General features: G+C 37.4%; 1 protein-coding gene across 15 annotated transcripts in view; it reads right to left on the bottom strand.

Moving 5' to 3' along the window:
* Nucleotides 1-26368, bottom strand: part of DMD (dystrophin) — a 1568405-nt gene that overhangs the window by 500522 nt on the left and 1041515 nt on the right. For all 15 annotated transcript variants that reach the window (XM_067466757.1, XM_067466754.1, XM_060770144.2 and 12 more), the window contains one exon: nt 4002-4177. In XM_067466757.1, coding sequence (XP_067322858.1) covers nt 4002-4177 — 176 coding nt within the window. The remainder of the gene's footprint in view (nt 1-4001; nt 4178-26368) is intronic.

Genomic DNA, 26368 nt, shown 5'->3' with positions numbered 1-26368 from the left:
AAATTCTAACAGATCACAGTAAAAGGTATAAATACTCAATACCTGTTTTGCTTCAGTCCCCCCCCCCAAAAAAAAAAAGAGTACTTCAATTCAGCAGCAGGGACCTTGATAATGAAAGGAGATAGAGTCAGGAATTACCAAGCTAACCTAAATGTTTTCAAATCTGTAGGCCAAACAAACTACATCCTAGACTACAGTATAAAGGAATTTGCTGGCATACTTGTCATAATTTTCAAGAAATGGATGAAGTACCAGAAGATTGAAGATGATCACACATTGTTCTCTCTTCAAGAAATGCAAAAAGGAAGATCCAGGAAACAACAAGCCTATCACAATGATTTCAATACCAACGTTACACAACATTGCTTCTATAGGAGTCCATTTGCAAGCATCTTTATGGCAATGCAGATATTTGAATAGTCTCATGGCCTTTGACCACCCCCCCCCCCAAAGGACTGCAAATGTACTTTATCTACGTGCAAGGAGTTCGTAGAACTGAAAAATTTGGGTAGTTCTCTGTTGAATAGCTATTTAGGCCAGTGAGTGAAAATTTAATATGTGAAACAAATTCGCTTTAGCTGCATCTAGTTTTTTATACTTACTGGACTGTAATCCCTTGGGTTTCCAATGTGGCCTCAGTGCATCTGAACTATTTTTTAAAGTAAAAAAACCCATGCTCCTATTCCAAGGGCAACTCATGAGATTCTTCTTCCATTCCTTTTTCACATTACCAGGTTCATCTACACCTTTCTTGTCTCCAGGTCTCTTAGTCCTGTGATTTATAGGCTGGGCTCAAATTCTTTTAGAATTACAGATTTGCTTGGATTGTGTTGCCAGAGCAAGGGAACAGTTTACTGTTTAAGGTGAAAAGGACAATTTGGGGCATTGGAAAAAACTCAAAGAGTAACAAATATATTACAGTATCAGATTATGTTGATTAGAGTCTACTTTACATGAGAGGATGATCTCAACTGAAAAAGCAGTTTAGAGAATAATACAGGTATTTATCTTTGAAGTTCTACAAGACTTTGTTTTCCCACTTACTTACCATATGTACCCCGTTATCTGAAAGGAACTAAAGTGCTTGAACTTATTGGAAAAGAAAAATCTGATTGAAGCTAGCTAACACTACTAAGAACTGCAAAACACAACATTTTATCATCAGGTATTTGAGGCTGCACCAGAAACAAATCTGTATGGACTAGATTTAGCATCTAGATTTAGCATCTTTGGGCAGTTTATGTTGTAGTAGAGCCTGCTGGACACGCTACTAATGCTAGTATGAGTGGCAGAAGAGGAAAAAGGTATGCTCAGGAGTTAGACAAGGAACAACAAAGGAAGAGGATTCGAGAAATACTTATGTCGCCCACTGATGAAGATTCCCTCGAGGGGTTTTCTGAAAGCGAGATGAGTGAGGAGAAGGAGATGCAATGGGTGGAAAACAGGGGAACTAAGAGGTCTACTCGGGAGTCGGGGTCCGATGGGGAGTATCAAAGGAAGAAGATCCAGGACATACTTACTGCTCCCACAGAGGAAGAGGATTTCATGGATTTCCCTGGGAGTGATGGGTCTGTGAGTGATGGGGATGAGAATCAGTCATTGGATTGGACTAAGGTACAAGAAGTTAGAGATGTGTGTACCCAACCAACATCTAGTGACACATTTGCGGGGTTTTCTGGTGGTGGGGATTGGCAGTCAGGTGATACTGTGGAATCATGGGGAGATCTAAGTCTTGAGAAGAGGTGGAAGAGTTGGAGAGAAGGGCGTTGGCGTTCAGCTGTAGAAGCTAAACCAACTGAAAGTGATGATGACGGGGTGGAGGGCAGCTCATCATCAGGTGAAGAATTGTAGATAAAAGTAAGAACCAAAGTGTTAGAACATTGCAGAAGGCCAAGTGTTGGTTTTGTGCCTTGGGTTTTGTCACTGCCGCTTTCGTGTTCGGCTTGGGTCTGGGATCTGCAGGATGCTGTATCTTCCGTGTTTGAACTCGGCTTGGATTCCCATGACTGCGATTTTCCTCCTTCCTTGACTTCAAACTGCTTTTGATGACGACGACGCTGACTACGTGGACTCTGGAAACTCGCAACTTTGTCCTTGGCTTTCTTCGACTTTGGACTGTTTTTGACTTTGGCTTTTGCTTCATGGACCTTTGTTTGCTTACCCTTTATCTGCTGCTCTATTTTGGGTGTCTTTGGACACTACTCAGTTTAATCCAGATTATATCTCTGTTTAATCCGGATTATTTCCTAAATTTGTTTTTTGAGCTAATCTTTGCAGCTACTTTTGAGTTTTGACCAGAGGCACTGAAGTAAGTGTCTCTGAGTCCTTTTGTTTGATTCAATAAACTGTTTCTTTTGGACATTCTCCTGAGTCTGGCTCTTTAAGGCTTCTGGGTTCCGACAGTTTACTTTGGGTATCCTCAGTATCTCACACATTACAATTTTTTTAATGGCTAAATTCAACAGTAATGTTTTATATTTCCCTCCCCTTTTTCAAACATATATCTATAGTTTTAAATTTCTTCTAAATGAAATTGGGCATCATCAGTATTAATAACAAAGGGCTCTGTGATGAAGGAAACCTGTAATATTACTATGAGCCTCTACTGCAAACTCATAGTAGCAAGGGGTGGGCATAAGATAAGTGAAGGGCTTGCAAATAAAATGAGAAAGGCCACTCTATTTTCTCTCACTTGTTAAAAAAAATCCTGAAATTGTACTTCAATCTTTCAAGCAACCAACAAAAAACCTCTCTTTTAAAATCATAGTAATTTCTAGACAAAGATGACTGAAGAAATTTCTAGGACTGCCTTTTATACTGTCAACCACCAGCTTCAAGTAAATTTAAGTTTCGTACTATAGAAATTGTGTTCCTTCTTTTGATACAATAATTCAGCTGAAACAAAATTGTGACTTTTTAAGATAGAAAAGGAGGAAATGACTGGACAATATATTTTAACTTGAAGCATTCTGAAAACTAGTGACAAAATGAGACAGGGATCTGTGACAACACTTGTGTCATTCTTAACGATATTTAACAATCAGACGAATGTATAGCTAAGTCTATAGATATTACACATTAGATATAAAAGATTTACAGCATTTCTTTTTCTTTAAGCAAGCCTGGCTTGATTTCGATGAGTACAGTTTTAAATAAACATGCAAGAAAACAACAAGAAGACAAACTAAATCATGAAGACGTTTCACTAAAATATCAATTGTAATAAGTTCTACTGATTCCAAAAGAGCTTATGTACCACAAGCCATTATGAATGCACACGCCTACTGAAATGCAGACAAGGACAAGCTAAACAAATAATGTTTGATTCCATTTTAAATTATCGGGTTAGAAGTTACATTGAATTCAATTGGACAATTTAATCTCTGTCATTGATTTCAATGGAACAAAGCCTAAATCCAGCTCAGGGAATTGTATATCTCCTTTCTGTTGTTGTTGTTGTTAAAACTCAACATACTATGATTTAATTTTATAGATAATAAGTAAAGGTTATACATTTTTTCTTTTCAACTTTTGCCAACATAAACAAGACATAAAAATAATACACTAAAAATAAAATTCAAAATTTGGCATAATATAATATTTCTCCTTTCAGGATACCATTTAGTGAGTAGATTACCAGGTGCTCTAGCGGAACCCAAACAGTGCTGCTGTGAAAATGATGTTTAGTGGTTGGAAGAGATATATTTGAAAAAAACCCAACCAAAAAACAAAAACTAAGAACCAGCTATACTTTGGCTTGGTTTATTTTACATCATTGGAATTTGCATTTTTTACATCAGATTTATAAGTGACCACAATTATCATCATTATGGATATTTTTGTTTGTTCATCAGTTCACAAAAATGAATCTCACAACCAATACATTATTATATAAAACTAATACTAAATCAAGTAAAAAAACATTATAATATAATATATCTTGGTCTTATTAAAAGTTAGCTTGGATCGTTTTTATTTTAAAAAAAGCTTTGTTAGCCTACCTCTTTTTTCTATCTGCCAGCTGTCTGCAGACTTCCTTCCACCGATAATTCAGGCTGCCCAGTTTTTCTTTCAACACGTTAGCATCTGCTGTTGATGACTGCTCAATAACTTCCTCCCCAGTTATGTTCAAATTTCTGACAACCGCTTGCTGTCTACCAATTCCATCCTGAAGGTCCTGTAAAGTAAGAGTTAAGATGATAAATATGGGGAGGAATGTACTGCACACATCAGATATACTATGCTAGATGGAAAGCACTGGAAGGATATTCCTTCCCCCATTAATCCTACATGTATCTATATAATTCAACTTCTATTTCACCAAAGTAGAATTCATTTTAGAGCAGTTTTCCTTGCCTGTTTTTTAAAATGCTATGAAAGTATTAATATATTAATCATATGAATTAGGCCTGATTTTAATGTGTCATGGCCAAGGATAAAGCAGTTACTCATATAATTACTCTCCATGGTCACTTTCCTATTTCAAAGTACTTTATATGCCATGCACTAGCTCATATTCAACCAATATTTTTATGCCAACATTTTATGGATGATTGTTACCTTTTTTCTGTCATACACATTTTCTTTAGTATACTGTAAGCATTTTTAAATTTGAAATTGAATGGAGAGCCTGCACAGATAAGCACATTTGGCAAAGCTACATCTTGTGACCTCATGATGTTTTTGAATGAACACTGACTTATGATTAGGGATGTAATTCTTTAATGTTATTAATTTTTTCCATGAAGAAAGAATTTTAGCTATTTTCTTCCCACTGTGCAGAAGTTTTGGATAAATGTAATTTCTGAAGTTTATTTGCAATTCAGGATATATTCAATGGAAAATTATTTATTATTTTATTTGTTGCAGAAAAGGATGTTTCCTGCACAGAAAATGCTGGGATTTTTTGTATGTATGCAAAAGAACCACATGTGAATTTTATGCAGAATAAGTCTCAAGCTGCAAATACTCTTTTCACTCCTGCTTTCATCTCATTAGAATTTCTTAACATTCAAGAAACAATTCAAGAAACAGAAGCCTGACTTGGCCACTGTGGTTCATGCCTTAGTTGCATCCAGGTTGGACTACTGCAGTGCATTCTACATGGGCTGCCTTTGAAGACAGCTTGGAAACTACAACTGTTACAAATGCCAGCAGCCAGGTTGCTAACTGGAGCTAATTTTAGGGAGCGGGCAACGCCTCTATTAAAACAGCTCCACCGGTTACCGATAAGTTAGCAGTCCCAATTCAAAGTGCAGGTCATCCCCTACAAAACCCTAAATGGTTCAGGCCCTGTCTATCTTCATGACTGCATCTCCCCTATGTTCCTGTGTGAGCATTAAGATCCTCACAAGCACATTTGGTGGGGACAAAGGAGGGGGCCTTCTTGAAGGTAATGTTCTGGCTTTGGAACACCCTCCCCAGGGTGATTAGGCAGGCCCCCACACTGTCCTCCTTCTGGAATGAATTGGAGACTTGGATGTTTGGACAAGCCTCTGAGAATGTCTAATCCCAATGGTCTGTAATTAATTCCACAGCAATGCACTTTCATCCTATGCCCTAGTTCATTAGCTAAAATTTGCACTATTCTATCCCCTGTTCCTGTTTATAGTTGGTTATGTTTTATGACAGTTCTCATCATAGTTTATTGGGCACTATTTTGAGCTTAAACTTTGTTTTATATGCTATTGGTTTATCTTGTATTGTATTGTGTGTTTATTTTATGTGTTGTTTTAGACAGATTGTGCCATATGTAAGCCTCCCCGAGTCCCTCGGGGAGATAGAGGCAAAGTACAAAAATAAAGTTATTATTATTTATTATTATTCAACCATATTATTTTAAACCCTACTTCTGAATATTCAGTGATCATTCAGTGTTCTCTGTGGGATTTAATCTCATAAAATGGATAAATCCATGTTGGATTTCGACCTATTACAGTTTTATTTTACTATAATCTATAACAGTGGTGGCAAATCTATGGCATGTGTGCAAGAAGCCGCACGCAGTGTCCTCTCTCCTGACATGCATGCCATTGCTTAGCCCCTGCTCACCGTCCTACCCTGTCTCGCTCACTAATTCACCATCAAATTGCTTACATGTTTGCCTACCCCCTTGCCTGCCCTGTCAATCCCCTACTCCCCTTCTCACCATCCTGCCCCTGCTCACTTGCCTGTTTGCCCACCACCATGCTTACCTGCCACTCACTTGCTCACCATCTTTCCTCCTCTCACTCACTTGTTTGCCTGCCCCCTTGCTCACCCATTCCCTTGCTTGCAATCCATCCTTGATTGCACCCTGCTTTCCAGACCCTCCTCAACACCCCACTTTCACCCCCCAAGTGCCCACCCACCTCACCTCCCAGTTTGAGGACTTCATCTCTAGAAGGTTAGCCAACACTTCTCTATTATAGAAAAAAACACATGGGTAATGATGTGAGAGAAGCAGTGATGCAATTCAGACTGTTTCTCTCACAAAAAGATTCAGCATGGTAAGTCGTCCTGAAAGTATTACAAGTTTTGAAAGTAAGTGCATTCGATGCTGTAAGATTATTTATCTTTGCCCTAGTCATAAAGGCCATAGTCTCCTTCAAGGAACTGTTCTTTCTCTTGCTAGAGGGTAGAAAGCCATGAAACAAATAAAAGATTAATTAAAAAAACTGAATGGATGAATGGTGACATTAAGTTACTCTTACTTATTTCTAGAGGGGTAGCCGCTAGTTTGTTGCTGCTAAAACTGTAAAGAGATTTTTGGCACTAATAAATATATCTTGTCAGTAATGCCCTTCTGCATTATATATAGAAGAAATAAGCAGTCTGTACACAACATTATAAATGAACAGAAATCTGACATGTGAAAGGGTAATATTCAGAAGCCAGTGGGAGGACATTTCCTCATCCCAATTATTGACCTTAACATGCCTTTTGATTAAAGGAACATTAAAAGAAGATTTAAACAGAAAACGTCTGAATCAGAGATTACTAAAAGATTCAGTTTTGTCAGTCATGGTCTTAATCAAGCAAACATGTTTATAATTCAGCTACAAGCCTATCCTAGCCTACTGAGTTTTTTTTCTGGTGACAAACATTATTTTAACAATGAAGTCAGAGCAAGATAAGGTCAGAACAAAATGAAAAATAAAAAAACCCACAAGAATCCATTATTAGGTTGTTGTAGGTTTTTTCGGGCTATATGGCCATGTTCTAGAAACATTCTCTCCTGACGTTTCGCCTGCATCTATGGCAAGCATCCTTAGAGGATGCAAACCTACAACAACCCAGTGATTCCGGCCACGAAAGCCTTCGACAATACATTAATCCATTATTGCATTAAATCTTACCTTTGTAAGATCTTATATGTAAAACAAAAAAAATTACAATGAACACACATATAAAACAGTGAATTATGTATCTATCTGAGAATTTAGGATAATACTTTCTTCATCTGGAAAATCCACGACAGTTTACGTCACTATGATTTTATCAATGTCCAACAAATGGTCTTTATTAATGCTGAGTCTTACTTACATGTTCAAAATTCAGAAATAGTTATGTCCTCTTTCCCCACTAATCTTTGATTGTTCCAATAATCTTAAAGAATGATTTCCATATTTTTGGGTTAATAGTTGGGTTATTTGGTTAACTGAAAACCTCTGCTTTCCATATTAGCATACAACACATTTATTCTTTCCTAATTGATAATAGTGATAATAGCATAGGATGTTATCAATAATGCATTATTTTGTTTTTTAAATGAGCTGATCCCCCCCCCCCCCCCAAGCTTTTTACAAGGCAAAACAGTCCAAACTGGATAAATCTTGCTGTATCTCAGTATTTCAAGATACAGGGTAATAACTTTACATAACTGTAGACGTCTTATTATAAAACAAATCTCAGTTTTCCCACTATGATCATAGGTTCATAGAAGACTTTTCTACTCTCAGACTCTATACTCATATTCACCACCCATCCTATTTTAACACAGGATCTCATTCTCAAGACGCTTTGATGTTGTTGGGCCTTCATCCCTTTCCAATCCAAGCAAACAGGAAGACAAGAATATCAGTTTGCCAACAGGCAATTTTTACACCCATTTTCCATCTAAAGTAGACAGAAAAGGAGAGGCCACCATACTGTATTTAAAGTGATAAAGAATAAAGCAGGTCACCAACATGCTGAATTGTAAAATAATTTAAATAATATATCTCTACCTGTATTTATGTATTCGATGTAGTATGCAGCTGTATAACTAGAACACGTACCACTGGCACCATGCTATCTCTATGTCTGCCACTACTCAAGCATAGTTTAACTGAACAATATGGTAGATGAAAAAAAGTGGAAGAAATCAGATGTTTCCCAGCAGAGACACTTCTGGCTGGGAAACACTACTGAATCAACATTTTTTTTAAAAGAAACATCCTTCATTTAGGTTGGATGTTAGATGTTAAGGAGCATTGCAGTATAACTGTAAGCAAATAGAAGAGAAGAATATCAGAATTAACTGATTCATCTACTGATGACATCTGTGTCAGCTTCCATTGGCAACTCTGGTCATCTAGTCTTGATGCACCACTGATATTTATTTCTATTTCTACAGCCCTTTCAAATGTTCGAAGTATCTAACATGCATTATTTACAACAACCTATGAAGTCAGGTTTATTATAATCTTGCAAATATGGAAATTTCAAGACTCACAAATACTGGCTAGAGCATGTACTTTAGCATCTTATCACTATGCTAAACTCTTCCAGCGTTACCAAGATCGTTTGCCAATAGATCTCTAATGCATTTTACTTACAACAGCAAGGAACAAAAGTAAGCATCCTTCAATTGCCTTGTTGTCTTTGTTATTTCAAATCATTAAAAGAGTTCGCAGTTTCAAAATATCTCCACTGCACTTTCCTCTTTGCTGATGCTAGTTCATTAGTCCTTTGCCTTGCTGAATTGACACTTCACAAAGTAGTGTTTCCTGTCAAAAAATGCTGCCTCTGAAGAGTCAGTTCACTAAAGCATAAGGGATGTTAGGGTCAGTAAGTGACAGCTATATTACAACAGTAAGAAATAAGCTTTTTATAGGACGATATCTTGAGTACACAAAAATGCTTGTGATGATGTATAGGGATGGAAGTATATATTACTGATTCTTAGATATGAATATCTTTCAAAATGTAGATAATCTTGGTGTTTATCCATACATAGTAGTATTACCTTCTAGTAGAAATATATACTACAATTTGTGAACAACTGTAGTTGGGTATGGAATAATACAGGCAATGTAGATACCAATTATCAATGGACTCCGAGGAAACGTAAGGTTTGCTGAAGTACAACAAAAGGGAGTGGGAGCCTCCAAAAAGCCTAATGAGGACTAACCATGTTTAACCATCGAAATATAGGATAATACATAAGGCAGGAATGCATTCATATAAGATGAGTGATACTTGGTTTGACAACAGTACATATAAACCCAACCTAAAGCCCAGTCAAACATCACATTCCAAAATGCCAAAAAAGGGCAATTGCATTTTTCTGGTTCACCCTTTTAAATTGAAATAATAATAAAAATCATCATCATAATCATAAATTTATAGCTTGTTTTTTTTTCTCTCTTAAAAGAGACTAAAAATGTTATCCAATACTGATTCAGGAATTCTACTCCCTTCCCGGTATCCACATACAGCAGTGAAATATATAGCTGAGTGTTTTCTGCATACTTTAAGACATCATATTGTCAAAGGCTTTCATGGCCGGAATCACTGGGTTGTTGTAGGTTTTTCAGGTTGTATGACCATGTTTTAGAAGCACTCTCTCCTGACGTTTCACCTGCATCTGTAGCAAGCATCCTCAGAAAACCTCACCACCACTGAGGATGGTTGCCTCAGATGCAGACGAAACATCAGGAGAGAATGCTTCTAGAACATGGTCATACAACCCGAAAAACCTACAATAACCCACTTTAAGACATCCATCTCAGATCTCCAGACAATTTATCTTGGTGGCATGATGTTGCCTTTAAAAAAAAGAATCCTATGGCAGCCCATAAGCCAAAGAACATGGGGGCAGAGTGGCAGTCACCTTTATATTATACTTTCTTTCAGTTTTAACACTCTTGGCACAAGGACTACTCTGAGGAATTAGCAGAGAGCAGCAAGTGGTAAATTAGATATTGCAATTGAAGAATGGAACTGTACTTTAAGAAAAGAAAAATGAAATTGGATGACTGCCAAGCCAATTTCTTCATCATTACTTTCCCTACTATTGTTTGAGAAAGGATATACTGCAAGCCTGTAGATTGCATTTTATCACAGTATGATGTCAAGATTCCATAGTATATATTTTCCAAAGCATCTATATGAAGTGAAAACTTAACCTTTACAAGCAGAATCTTGTCACTCTATTCTCTCACTTAAAAAGAGTTATGAATTTTTTCGTTTCAAAAAATCTCTATTTACTACTGCACAGAAAATTCTAACTGCAGGAGTAAATGATTTTGAAGGGTTGATTGTAATGCCTGGTTACAATGAACTACCTATTTAAGATATCATCATAATACCATGACTATGTTTATCATAACTAGATATGTTATGGTTTCAAATCAGTTAATAAAACCACAATAGCATTATATATCGTCAAGCGGAGGTCAGTTACTCTATAACAAATAAATCTGATTTGGAGTCCCTAAATTATAGTATACTGAACTTTCAGTAACACTGAAAGTTTATCCAGAGGACCCAGATTGATATTAACCTTTTAAAATATAATTTTAATGAACCAAAATTTTGACTGGTAGTTAAATACAAAAAGTGTAATAGTTTGCATAATTACATACAAAACGTGTAACAGCTTGCATTTTCTTTCTGAAAAAAAGTCTAAAGTTTGCCAGTCACTCTCAAACTTGGGAGTCAGCTAGTGTGCAAGTGTCAAATTTGGTCAAAATCCATTCATTAATGTACAATCTTTAGCAAACAATAGATGCAGTAGAACCACTTGTTTTGGGGGATATCCAAAGCGTTAGTTCAGGAGACAAATGATGTAGCTAATAGATTGGGTTCAAAACCTTAATGTAATCTTGTTTTGGCCCCATTAGATGACACATCAAGTTTGATGACACAGTGATCAAGCATGTGGATTTGTATAGCATTGCAGACAGTCAGAAAAAGCAAGATTAAAAATCAGAGGTGGGCAAAACTCCATCTTGGAACCACATCTCCCCAGGCGGTTTTTGTAGCCCTTGATAACTCTGGATGACCCAAGCTATCTCATCCTGATCTTTGCTTTTAGGAGAAGCCATATAAATGAATGTTATCTCCAAAATAAGGAATGAACATGCAGCTACTTTGATACTGGAGTATTTATTTATCTGTTTTGCATTTTGGATATGCTAGCTGCTTTTGATATTGGGATATATATATATGTGTGTGTGTTGTGTGTGTTTGTTTTGCTTTATGTCCACATCAGTTTCAGTAACTGAGAGGAATTCCATTTATATAATTTAAGCATCATAAATAGGATGTCCCTGGGTGTCATTGATCTAGTATACTGCTTTATTGTGAAAACATACAGTTAGGAATAAGCAAAGTTCAATGGATAAAATGTTCGATGTTGATTGAGGAAACAAGGTTCAAAATCCCATTCCTTTGTGAAAATCACAGAGTTATCTCAGACCAGATATCAGTCCTCAAATCCCACTCCATTATCTATGCCAGGGATCCTCAAACTATGGCCCGGGGGCTGGGTGCGGCCCTCCAAGGTAATTTACCTGGCCCTCGCTCAGAGTCAACCTAAGTCTGAAACGACTTGAAAACACACAACAATAATAACAATCCTATCTCATCAGCCAAAAGCAGGCCCACACTTCCCATTAAAATACTAATAAGTTTATTTTTGTTTAAATTGTTCTTCATTTTAATTATTGTATTGTTTTTAAATGCCTTTTGCACTGCAAATAAGATATGTGCCGTGTGCATAGAAATTCATTCATGCTTTTTTCAAATTATAATCCGGCCCTCCAACAGTTTGAGGGACTATGACCTGGCCCCCTGTTTAAAAAGTTTGAGGACTCCTGGTCTATGCTATGGGGATACTAATCTTTGCAACCATTTTTTTCTCATCAGCAACAATGAATAACCAAACATTTTTTTCCTCCACTGCAAGACATGGAATAGTTTTTAGGTAGCACTATCATCTTATCAACTACATTTGCTTTTTGATAAAACGGCTTTTTTTTGTACTGAAAGAAATGGAATTTTCTATGCAGGGCAAAAGCTTGCTTTCCCCTCACAATATATTTATATTTCACTATGGATAAATACTGTGCAGAAATAGTCCTGATAGTGAAGAATCTCGCCAAATGCAGATTTTCCACATCTGAGTTTCCTGAAAATGGAAAAACATTTTGGGGGGTGGGGGTTTTCAAGGATTCAAAATGTGTATGTTTCTATGCCTGGTTTCCTGTGAAGAGAGCTGGATGATACTATTTAACTGAGATATAAATGTGATTAATGGGGCAAACAAGTTGATAGGGATAACTACATCATATCATGTAGCTTGAGTCTCAGCTTCCATAGTATCACTTTAAGTTTAGGGCTTAAACTTCCTCAGTATAGCTGCTCACAGCATCAAACTATTAGTCACACATTTTTTGTTTTACAGCCATTTATAATATCACTAAGTGTTTGAAACCATAACTTTTAATAGGAACAATTTGCAAAAAAAAAAAAAAAAAGGTTTAGCAATGTTAACAGTTACTGTAAATAAACATCACTGTTTGATTTAAAGGGGTATAAATCTTCCACAATGCATACCACTAAATAGATGGCGTAGAAGGGGGGCAATTCATCCTGATCACAGATGGTGATCATCTTATACTGGAAACAAGATTGATAGTCCTTGTAATTTTATTTTAACTAATGTAGTGTAACTGCAAATGGCATTCTGATTCATACAAATATATAATTTCTCAGTGAAGAACAGTAGATCTAAAGGACAGTTATAAACATGTATTTTGCATTGGTACAGAAAATTGCCAGTTGACTGAAATAAGGTCAGCAAGCATTTTTTTAAAAAAATGAATACCTCTGTCTGTATAGTACTGCATATGGTCTATTAGATCTATCTCTGGTCATTGCGAGATAAGATGATAAAAAATTAATTACTTAGGCATATCATCATGTTTATGCCACTGTACAATAATTATGAACAGACTCAAACATATGTGCATTTGAAAAAGACCACACATTTAAGGTTTTGCTTCATAGAAATCCTCTTCACCTATTGTAAGATTTTTTTTATGTGAAAGGCATAAAATAACAATGGACTGAAACTACATGGATGGAGTGAAACCAAATTCACCATTTTGGGGGGGGGGGGGGTGGGGGGTATTTTTTGCGACTTAACTCCATAGTTGAAACAGTGATTCAAAGTCAGAAGATTGATGCCATTTTCAAGTCTATAGAAATGTTCAACAGAGATCCCTCAATAAAGAAACAGTTTATTCCTCCAGAATTAATAAGGAATTGCTTTGTAAACTTCGACATTTTTACAGATTTTAAACTGCTTGGAGTTGAAAGTCACATCCAAGCTTATATAATACATATACAATTTAATCTCATGAAAGCTATTATTACATATTCCTAATGCACTAAAAGTACAATATCCTTTATCATTGTGTAATCTAAGCAGGACCTGGCATACTTGGACCATCAACAAATACCAAGTGTTGTATGCTTTAGAAGAAGTAACTGATAAAACCACCCCAACTACTTGCCACCTAAGAAATCTCAATGAAATTAATGAGGTTGCCATAAATGGACAAACAAATTTAAGGTATATAACATGCACACCTTTGAGCAAAAAAACTCGAAAAGTTATATTTTGATGTGAATGAAACAAACTTATGTATTACTGAGGAAAGATCAGTTGTACTTCACCTGATTTAGCAAGTATGGTGATCACCATTAACTGAATATTATTTGCAATTGTATTATAATGCAGAACAAATAGTACTTTCAATGGGGGTAAAAACAAGCCAGTAAACAAATTATCTTAAAATCAGCTTTTAAATGCAGAGAACTACACAGATTAAGCTTGGTTCACAGTGGCGAATTTAATTTTCACTCTGGGATCAATACATTTGCTGATTAAATTAACTCTATTATTGATGTATAATTTCTAATGAATTTTGTTTTGATAATAGGATTCTATTGACTATACGAATTTCCTAAATAAAGTTGTATTTCCATGTGGAAAATCCCCATATATTTCTTGGCACATTGTCCAAAACAGAAAACATTTTACAATCAGATATAAAATATTAATCTAGAAACATAATCTTTTGTCTCTGTGTAGTTGTCAGCAAAATTCATGAACTGTTAAAATAATATAGCTTCCATTATGAGTTCCCTCTTATCACATAGTTAACCCGTGCATATATTTCTGAATAGTTTCATGAATCTCATTTCCTGTTGTCACGGAATGATACAATATTTTACTATTAAGTGTAATGAGAAGCATATCAACTATTAGTCAAATCGATCTTTTATCTTTTTATGGAATCAGCCAAGTATGTTTAAAGGTAATTTGTTTTTAAATCCTTGTAACAAGATGATAAAATAATGAAAGACATGTTTAATGTGTATCAGATGTACCTGCTGACAACATTCTTTTGAAAATAAATAAATATGCAGTGTGTTTTTGAATATATATATATAATAAAGATATAATAAAACAATATAAATGTATTATGTCAGAGGCTCTGAAAATCTGCAAGCCCTCATATGCCCCATCACTCTGCATATGTAAGATATTTGTTTAACTTTCTCTTTTAAATGTTTTAAATGTACAGGTTTTACATAAATACAGTAATGTAGATGACAACCCGACATAACACTTGCATGAAACATTCAAAAGTCTATCCACTAATATAATTTCTGCTATAGATTAAATGATACATTTCTGATTCCAAACAATTGTTGCAAACTTTAAAAAAAGTCAGACAAAATGGGAAAAAATACATATCCACTATCATATTTGGAGAGGCAGTAAAATCTATTTCTGGAAGGCACTATGGATAATTTTTCAACTAAAATTTTCTTAATATACAAATACAATACATAAATTAAATGAATAAATAATGTGGGAATTATTAAAATGATTAACACCTTTTTTGTTTTCACACTGATCTAATGAAACTTCTCAGTTGATATTAAAATATTTCACTTACAATAGATCAATAAGCTTGGTCTGTTTTATCAATATGGAAAATGGAGGGACATGAGATTGAGGCCCCTTCTACACTGCCAGATAATCGAGTTTATCAAAACAGAAAATCAACATTATCTGATTTGAACTTAATTATCTTAGTCTACACTGCCATACAATCCAGTTCAAAGCAGATATGTTGATTTTATACAGCTATGTAGAAGGGCCTGAATGGCTTATTCATGAGCCTCTGGTTGTTTCAGGGATGAACCAAAATTCAGAGCTGTCATTGAGAGTAAAGTTCCCTACAATAAACACACTTATAACAGATTAAGGTTGCAAGGGATTTTGCATCTTTAATACTTAACACAACCTGGAATAGGCATAAACATAGCTGAGTACTTCTTTTCCAGCCACTCTGCCCACCAGTGGCCAGTAAATGGCCATATTATGGCTCCTCCAATATTGGATCCAACAGCTAAAATGGTTGTGAGGTTTATGGAGAAACTTCTTCCCACTCCAGTCTTTCTCAACTGTTACAGTTACTAGCCTTTCACAATGTAGCAGTCACTTGATAGTCAGGCAACAATCATACCATGTATTCCATCTGGAACAAAATTAGATTGAAGAAAGTTACTTTTAGAAGAAATTTTAGATAGTGAGGTGGAAGTTGCATTAAGAGTACTTGGGAGGAAGAAATCAACAGGAACAGCTGGTATACCAAGAGAGCTGTTTCAAGATAGAGAGGCAGAATCCACTTGAGTTCTAACTAAAATCTGTCAACAAATGTGGAGACCAAAGCAATGGGCCCGTACACTGGAAATGCTCAATATTCATTCCAAACCCCAAGGAAGGAGACATCAGGGATTGCAGTAATTATCACATTAATTTCCCATGTAAGCAATATGATACTCAAAATTTTACAATAAAGATTTTCACCATATATAGAGTGAAAAGTGCCAGATGTTCAAGAAAAGGAAGAGGGACTACAGATCATTATTCAATCATGCATTGGATAATGGTGCACACAAAAGAATCATAGATTATAACCAGTCTATTGTAAAATTACAATATCACTATTTTTACTTTATAAGCATGTAAACATTATTAAAATCTGTGAGATGCATTGACCAATCTGTAAATGTTGCTCTTAAGTCATATTTTAAAGGATTTTTTTTTAAATCCACAAGATAACATTGTGAGAAGGACACCATTTATAGACATTTATACAATATGACAAAGTATACTTTCCTGAAATAAATGCTTTCAAGAATATTTTACTGGTCCTTCCTCCAACTTTCATACATCTTTTCAATTTTTCTCCTGCAAGATTTTTATTTGATTAACATGTCTCTTCTCCATTCTGGTTATAAGGGCTAGCAGTTCTAGCAGGGCCCAGGTGTGCACCTCTCTCTGCTACTGACCCCTTTGGTTGGGTTGATGCTCAGCTAAGGCGAGACTTTTTTATGGCCACCATCAGCAGATGTAGCTACAACAATGGAGCTCTGTCATTGTAAGTATGTCTCATTATGCAGAATCATGGTCTTATATATACTAAAAGTATGGTTATTGGTGAAAGAGAAAAGCTTAATAATTTCACAGCTTTACTAAAGTACACAAAACCCTTTTGTGAAATGCAAGCATTCCTTTTTTATATATATAGAAAAGATCAATCCAAGGAAATCACATATGTATGGTCCCTTCTACACTGCCCTATATTCCAGAATTGGATCCCAGATTATCTGCTTTAAAATGGATTATATCAGTCTCCACTGCCAGATAATACGGGATAAGCAGATATTTTGGGATCAGATCCTGAGATATAGGGGCAGTGTGGAAGGGGCCTAAGTGGAAGAATATTGTGACTGATATACTGTAAACCTTGATTCTTTCTTATTAAGAACACTGTTAAGAACACAGTAACTTTTCATTTTCCAGTCTGTTTAATATGCTAATACCTTGTGGAAGTAACTTTTACTCTTGGATAACAAAATACTAAAACAATTATCCTCAAGCTAAAAGGACTCTATAAGGCTGAAACTTTTAAAGTATGTGCCCAAAAAACCAGGCAGAAACTAAGAAATTATGAATGAGTAGCACAAAGAATACATTTATTAATATGTGAGGAGAAGATCTTAGGATAACATTCTGTATTTTCTGGCTTTGAAATTTTATTCTAAAACTTAACAACAAAAAAGACTATGCAGCAGTATCCCTCCTCTCAAAGATGCCATAGCAAAAGGAAGCATACAAGTATCACCTGACGGGCATATTTTTTAAGAAACAGAATAACACTTTTAAAAAGATTATTTATGTGTATAGAGTACAACCACAAAAATTAAAATAGGCTACTTATGTTCATGCCTCCAAAGGCCAAGTAAAAATAACACAACTTGCACATCGTTTTATACAGCAGAAGCACTGCTTACAGCCATTAACCCAGCAGAAGAAAAAACACAAGTTATTCTGGAGCTTCCAGGAAGCTTCAGAATGATATCAGGTTTTTAAAGGTGTGGACTGAATCTGGACTGATCCACATGTCCGAAAGACCCACTGCTAGCTCTCTGGCAGAGCTTTGTTGGTTATATTGCTTCTGGTCATTGCATGGAGCTCCCAGTGGCTCAATGGGTTAAACCCTTGTGCTGGCAGGACTGAAGACCAACAGGTCGGAGGTTTGAATCCGGGGAGAGCATGGATGAGCTCCCTCTGCCAGGACCAGTTCCCCATGTGGGGACATGATAGAAGCCTCCCACAAAAATGATAAAACATCAAAAACATCCTGTCGTCCCCTGAGCAATGTCCCTGCAGACGGCCAATTCTCTCACACCAGAAGCGACTTGCAGTTCCTCAAGTCACTCCTGACATGAAAAAAAATTGCATGGCTGGGTGACATATTACAGCCTCACCAGCAATACTGTTAGGGAACTGCTTTTTCCTGTTGAAAAAGTGATGGCTGCCCCAATATTCTTTCAGTCTGGGCAGCTGTCTGGACTCGAAATGGACTTTGAGTGCTCCCATGCTATATCTCCAGCAAAGGATCACCGCCTTGTCGGGGCGCTGGAGCTTGAGCACCTCAATGATGTCATGAGCGAAACCGTGAAGGGACACCCAAGACGGGACGGTTGTGGCAGAGAGGTCAGACCAAGCGTGATCCCTGGGGAAGGCAATGGCAAACCACTCCAGTATCCTTGCCAAGAAAACTAAATGGACCAGTACAACCAGAGATATGTCGGTATGCCATTGGAAGATGGGACTCCCAGGTCGGAAGATGGCCAAAATGCTACTGGGGAGGAGCAGAGGATAAGTTCAACTAGCCCCAGATGTGATGACGCAGCTAGCTCAAAGCCGAAAGGAAGGCTAGCGGCCGACGGTACTGGAGGTGAACGACGAATCCGATGCTCTAAAGATCAACACACCATAGGAACCTGGAATGTAAGATCTATGAGCCAGGGCAAATTGGATGTTGTTATTGGTGAGATGTCAAGACTAAAGATAGACATTCTGGGGGTCAGCGAACTGAAATGGACTGGAATGGGCCACTTCACATCAGATGACCACCAGATCTACTACTGCGGACAAGAGGAACATCGAAGAAATGGAGTAGCCTTCATAATTAATAAGAAATTCGCTAAAGCAGTGCTTGGATACAACCCAAAAAATGACAGAATGATCTCAATTCGAGTGCAAGGAAAGCCTTTCAACATTACAGTGATCCAAATATATGCCCCAACCACAGCTGCTGAAGAAGCAGAAGTAGATCAGTTCTATGAGGATCTGCAGGACCTACTGGATAATACACCAAAAAGAGACATTATTTTCATTACAGGAGACTGGAATGCCAAGGTGGGAAGTCAAATGACAACTGGGATCACAGGCAAGCATGGTCTGGGAGAACAAAATGAAGCGGGACGCAGGCTGATAGAATTTTGCCAGGAAAACTCGCTGTGTATAACGAATACTCTCTTCCAACAACCTAAAAGACGGCTTTACACATGGACCTCTCCAGACGGTCAACACCAAAATCAGATTGACTACATCCTTTGCAGCCAAAGGTGGCAGACATCCATCCAGTCGGTGAAAATAAGACCTGGGGCTGACTGTAGCTCAGATCATGAACTTCTTATTGCCCAATTTAGAATAAAACTAAAGAGATCAGGGAAAATACACAGACCAGTTAGATATGATCTCACTAACATTCCTAGCGAATATACAGTGGAAGTGAAGAACAGATTTGAAGGACTAGATTTAGTAAACAGAGTCCCAGAAGAACTATGGACAGAAGTCCGAGACATTGTTCAGGAGGCGGCAACAAAGTACGTTCCAAAGAAAAAGAAAACCAAGAAGGCAAAATGGTTGTCTGCTGAGACACTGGAAGTAGCCCAAGAAAGGAGGAAAGCAAAAGGAAACAGGGATAAGGGGAGATATGCCCAGTTAAATGCGCAATTCCAGAGGTTAGCCAGAAGAGATAAGGAACTATTTTTAAATAAGCAATGCATGGAAGTGGAAGAAGACAACAGAATAGGAAGGACAAGAGACCTCTTCCAGAAAATTAGAAACATTGGAGGTAAATTTCAGGCAAAAATTGGTATGATAAGAAACAAAGATGGCAGGGACCTAACAGAAGCTGAAGAGATCAAGAGAAGGTGGCGAGACTATACGGAAGATCTGTATAGGAAGGATAATAATATTGAGGATAGTTTTGACGGTGTGGTGAATGAATTAGAACCAGACATCCTGAGGAGTGAGGTTGAATGGGCCTTAAGAAGCATTGCTAACAACAAGGCAGCAGGAGACGACGGGATCCCAGCTGAACTGTTTAAAATCTTAAAAGATGATGCTGTCAAGGTGATGCATGCCATTTGCCAGCAAATATGGAAAACACAAGAATGGCCATCAGACTGGAAAAAATCAACTTATATTCCCATACCAAAAAAGGGAAATGCGAAAGACTGCTCCAACTTCCGTACAGTGGCCCTTATTTCTCATGCCAGTAAGGTAATGCTCAAGATCCTGCAAGGAAGACTCCAGCAATACATGGAGCGAGAGTTGCCAGATGTTCAAGCTGGGTTTAGAAAAGGCAGAGGAACGAGAGACCAAATTGCCAATATCCGCTGGATAATGGAGAAAGGCAGGGAGTTTCAGAAAAACATCTACTTCTGCTTCATTGACTATTCTAAAGCCTTTGACTGTGTGAATCATAATAAATTGTGGCAAGTTCTTAGTGGGATGGGCATCCCAAGCCACCTTGTCTCTCTCCTGAGGAATCTGTACAAGGACCAAGTAGCAACAGTAAGAACTGACCACGGAACAACAGACTGGTTCAAGATTGGGAAAGGCGTACGGCAAGGCTGCATACTCTCACCCAACCTTTTTAACTTGTATGCAGAACACATCATGCGATGTGCGGGGCTGGATGAATGCAAAGCTGGGGTGAAAATTGCTGGAAGAAACATTAACAACCTCAGATATGCAGATGACACCACTCTGATGGCCGAAAGCGAGGAGGAGCTGAGGAGCCTTCTAATCAAGGTGAAAGAAGAAAGCGCAAAAGCCGGGTTGCAGCTAAACGTCAAGAAAACCAAGATTATGGCAACAAGAATGATTGACAACTGGAAAATAGAGGGAGAAACCGTGGAGGCCGTGACAGACTTTGTATTTCTAGGTGCAAAGATTACTGCAGATGCAGACTGTGGCCAGGAAATCAGAAGACGCTTACTTCTTGGGAGGAGAGCAATGTCCAATCTCGATAAAATAGTAAAGAGTAGAGACATCAGACTGGCAACAAAGATCCGCCTAGTCAAAGCCATGGTATTCCCTGTAGTAACCTACGGATGTGAGAGCTGGACCTTAGGGAAGGCTGAGCGAAGGAAGATAGATGCTTTTGAACTGTGGTGTTGGAGGAAAGTTCTGAGAGTGCCTTGGACTGCGAGAAGATCCAACCAGTCCATCCTCCAGGAAATAAAGCCCGACTGCTCACTGGAGGGAAAGATACTAGAGACAAAGTTGAAGTACTTTGGTCACATCATGAGGAGACAGGAAAGCCTAGAGAAGACAATTATGCTGGGGAAGGTGGAAGGCAAAAGGAAGAGGGGCCGACCAAGGGCAAGATGGATGGATGGCATCCTTGAAGTGACTGGACTGACCTTGAGGGAGCTGGGGGTGGTGACGACCGACAGGGAGCTCTGGCGTGGGCTGGTCCATGAGGTCACGAAGAGTCGGAGACGACTGAACGAATGAACAACAACAACATGCTATATCTGCTGGGAGCCCCCGGTGGCGTAGCAGGTAAAACCGCTGAGCTGCTGAACTTACTGACTGAAAGGTCAGCAGATTTAATCCAGGGAGTGGGGTGAACTTCCGCTGTTAATCCCAGCTTCTGCCAACCTAGCAGTTAGAAAACATGCAAATGTGAGTAGATCAATAGATACCTTTCAGGAGGGAATGTAATGGTGCTTAATGCAGTCATGCCAGCCACATGATCTTGGAGGTATCTACGGCCAACACTTTGGCTTAGAAATGGAGATGAGTACCACCACCCAGAGTCGTACTCAGCTAGACTTCATGTCAAGGGGAAACCTTTACCTTTTATACTATATCTGGGGCAGTTCTGGATCAGTTTACTCTGGAGGAGTTTACTATTTTGGGAGGAGTTGATGCAGCCTCAGAGAAGATAACCTTGTCTATCTGTAAATAATCTAAAGACATCCCAAACCTGCTAAATCTAACAGAGGGATAGAAAGCATTGCTGTAAGGTGCAGTTGTTTTATATGCAGTTTGCACACAGAATAAACCACTCTATAGGGGTTATTGAAGACAATATGAGCACAAACACATTAATGAAAAACATCTTGTTTAGAATTCCCCCAAGAAGAGTATGACAAGAAACATGTTAGATCAGCACATTTTCACCTGCTGTCAACATATCATATCATAACATTTTAGTGTGACCAAGATGGGCTTCCTGTCCCAAGATATCTGATTTATTGCTCACTCTCTACTCATGGTAACTTTAGGAAATGTAGATGAAGGAGGTGCAGTAAAGCTCTCTAACTTAGAATTCGAAATATAGCACCAAAGGATTCTAGAAGATGGAACCAAGGCAGTTAAAGTAGTTTCAAACTGTTATAACTGTGTAATATAGACACTCTCCTGATCTCTGCAACAGGATATCTCCCTTGTTTCTCTTGGGGGAAAATACAAAAAGTGCCAATATGCCCACTGGCATGGCTGGTTGCATCAGCACTTTCTCAGGTTGAAAATGAACCCCTTTTCCATCAGACTCAAAGATAGAGACTGTTTGCTAATTTAATCGGGTGCCAACTCTGAAAATGTCCTGATCCTGGCCATCCCAGTGTTGCAGCCTTATCCAGATGGCCATCATTCAAAGATGGAGGAATGATATTTTTTCAGTGTCTGAAAGGGCCCAATTCCTAATTTCTTTTATACAGAGGCTTACATAAATATATTCTGTTCATGTTTAATCGGTTTGCATGTTGTTGATAAAATACATATTTAAGAAAATTCTAATTAATATTTATAACCAGAAACCAGATTCACATAAGTAATAACAATAACAATAAAAACAATAGTAACAGCAACAATAATAATAACAACAATAATAATTCCTATTTATCTACACCCCACTTTTTCTCAGGATTGAGACCCAAGCTTAAACTTTATAGATGGACTACTATTTCAAAATATGCATGGAGCAGAAGAATCCAACACATTTTTCATCTGAGAATATAGTCATTCAAAATATTCTATGGTTGCACAAAAAAATCCATATAGAACACCTTTAAGCAACCTTTTCCCTTTAAAAAGAGAATATTCTATAAATTTCTTCTCATTAAAAATAAAGGCTTATTGCAGGAATTTTGTTGTTACAGCACTATCTATCTTACTTTTTATAACCATGACAGTTTAGAAATCTGGTAAGTCTTACATCCAATGTGTAAATTAGGTTTCGGTAAGAAAGCAACTCTGAACTTTTACTGTAGAGGAAACTATTTTCAGAAGCTAGATATATGATAGATGTAGTTTTATAGATTATATGTAAAAACAAGACACAGTACTTTTCTGGGATCAAACTAACTTTTAAATGGGTGACTTCTTAAGAAAATAAATCCTCATGTCAAGATAAATATGAAAGTAGTGACTTTAATGTGCATTTAGCAGGGACTTCTAGGTCCGGCCCAATTTCTTAACACATCTCATCTTCACAACATAAATGTGAGAAATTTCAAAGAAAAAGACTATTTCAAATTTTTAATCACTATTAAAAACACAATACCTTGACCTTGTATTTTAAAGTTAAGTGGTGCGGCATTATAAAAATTAAATTGGCTCTTGCTCATTACCATAATTTCCCTGCCTAGTCTGTAGTAGATGTCCTATTTAGTTATCTTTCTTGATGACCTCTCTTACCTCCAAGTCAGCTCGTTTTTCTTTGCTGAAGACTGTGCCCTACTGCTGCACGTACTTTCAAATTTCCATTAAAATATAGGGCATCATCACTCATTCTTATCTTCAACAGCCCGATGAACAGTGAAATACCATCAACTGCATGCAAACTAGTCTCAAAGGACAAAATTAGCTATACATATTGTCATCCCACATGGAGAAAGGCTCTACCTGGATAATACCTTATCATGCATGATATGACTAAAATAATAATAAAAAATAGCTTCCAGATATCTGAGTTAGTAACATTTTTTTCTATATCCATATGCCTTAGTTAATAAGCAACTTACCAGCAGGCAATTAGCCTTTTGTAGAATGCTATTTATCAACTCTAGTTTCAGTGAACCAACAGCCATAATTGGTTTCAGACGCTCACAGCACTGAAATGCCCAAACATCCGTCTTATAAATGTACACATTTCTCAACATTGTGTCATCATATGATATAGAGCCTTTTAGTGACTCCTGCCCCTCTCAAAGCTCTGCTAAATCAAAATAATGAGAAAACCCCAATTCTTAACAAGATTATCAACCATTGAACCCATCTTGTAAAATGTACAAATGAAACAGTTGTAACATTCCCAAGCAGTCAAGAGTAACACCTGGGTTAATAGATCATGTGGGTGTTAGATAAATTCTTGCCTCTACTACATTAAGGTGGACAAATGATTTCAATATGTAGTATGTACTTATTAATTTAAGAGGATGTAGGGAGAGGGAAGGATAAAAAAAGGAAAAAAAAACCCTCTGAGCGAATTGATATTCTCAATCAATTGTGATATACAAAAGCATGAAGGTAATATATGGACTTTATTACACCAACTCATTACAATTGCGTTGTTTAAGCAAGCAGAAACATACCATTATTGGAACAATCTTTTTCTCTCCTTGGTGCAATGGTATGATTCAACTTTCTATGATAAGTCTTTTGCATATCCTCACTTCCTATCCATGTTTGCCTAGCCAGTGCATGAACACCGTGTTTTTTCTACCCACCCATACCCCCATTTTGTCACAATGATGTAGTCATGCAGTTCCTGCATTCTGGAATACTGAAACTATAGTAGAAGGCAATGATCACAATAGGAAGAGCGGTGGAACAATAGTTATATTGGTTTTATTGATGAGATTTTTCCATCTGTTGAAGAGCTGATTCAATCACAATGCAACTACAGAACTGTGTTGGTGACTGCACATTTTCTCCAATCAAAGTATATTCTCTCCTGGTTGTATCTGGTACCAGAGGCTTGTATATCTGGGCTAACAACAATATTGAGATTTGGTACTAAAAGCAATCAAGGACTACTGTTTGAAGCATAGGATAGCAGCTGAACCACTTGCAGGTAGCTTGCTTTTAGCTAGCAAACTGAAGAAAGACAAATCACACATGATGATCTCCATGTAATTGCATTACAGCTTTACAAGTTATTTGAAGCCATTCAATCATTACAAGCCCATCATCAGGAGAAAGTTCTCTTTCTTCAATTGACTGGCAATTAATGATTATTTCTCAAGCAGTTAGACCAGTCGTTCTCAAAGTGTGTGCCGCAAAGCACTTGGGGCTCCATGAAGCATACTGAGGGGCTCCCTCCTTCCTCTTCCAAGCTTTGTCTCCTCTTTCCTGCTCCTCCCCTTCCTACACCTCCCTTTCTGATAAAAGACTTTTCCTCTTGGCCCCCTTCATGCCAAAATCCTTTCTCTCCTCCCTTGCCTCAAAAAGTCTTTTTCCATTGACTCTCAAATACCAAATGCCTCCCCCCCCCCTTGGTGCCAAAACCCTATTCCCCTCCCACTGCTCAGAGGATGAATTGTGCTTTTCCTGCAGAAAAGCAGAAGGGAGTTGAACTGGATGCACCCTATGGTTTTTGCTATTTGTTGTTGTTGTTGTTGTTGTTGTTACAATGGCTGCGTGGCCATCTGTTGGGGTGTTTTAATTGTACTTTTCACGCATGGCAGAAGGGGGTGGACAGGATGGTCCCTGGTGTTTTTTGCTATTATTATTATTATTATTATTATTATTATTATTATTATTACTACTACTTGGTGGCTATCTGTTGTGGGTGCTTTGATTGTGCTTTTCCTGCATGGTAGAAGGGGGTTGAATTTGATGGCGCCTGGGGTCTTCCACTGAAATACTGTGCAGTTTATGTTCATTAAAATTGTTCTTCATTTTAACATTGTATTGTTCTTTCCTTTTTTTTTTTTTGCACTACTAACGGGATACATGCAGCATGCATAGAAATGTGTTCATGTATTTTCAATTAGTTCACACAAACACTCCTCATCTATCTGGCACAGACCCGGTACATCTGCTGCAGTCTCCAGAATCCCCATCCATAGCCACATACATCATGTATATGAGGTCACATTTTTAAATGGCTTCTGTCTGATTTATCCGTTGTAGTAAAACATCTAGATTGCTCCAAAGCTTTTACACACAAAATAGTAAAGATTGGCTGCAGTCTCCACTCATTGACTACATATTATTTGATCAGTCATGTACAATGATTTAACAATGAGGTTAAATGATGTGTCCCCCTGCTTTAGATAACATTATCATGTTAATACGTTTCCTTTGTAATCAGTTCTACAATAGATAATTTCCTTTAGCAAATCTAAGCAATTTTTAAAGAATCAGCTCCATGACAGCTACCTAAATTGTAACTAGTTAAGCCATGGGATGCTTATAAAAACATCTTATATGGAA

Source organism: Anolis sagrei, chromosome 3 (genome assembly GCF_037176765.1).
Source record: "Anolis sagrei isolate rAnoSag1 chromosome 3, rAnoSag1.mat, whole genome shotgun sequence".
NCBI lineage: Eukaryota > Metazoa > Chordata > Lepidosauria > Squamata > Dactyloidae > Anolis > Anolis sagrei.
This window is presented reverse-complemented; position numbering and strand designations above follow the sequence as displayed.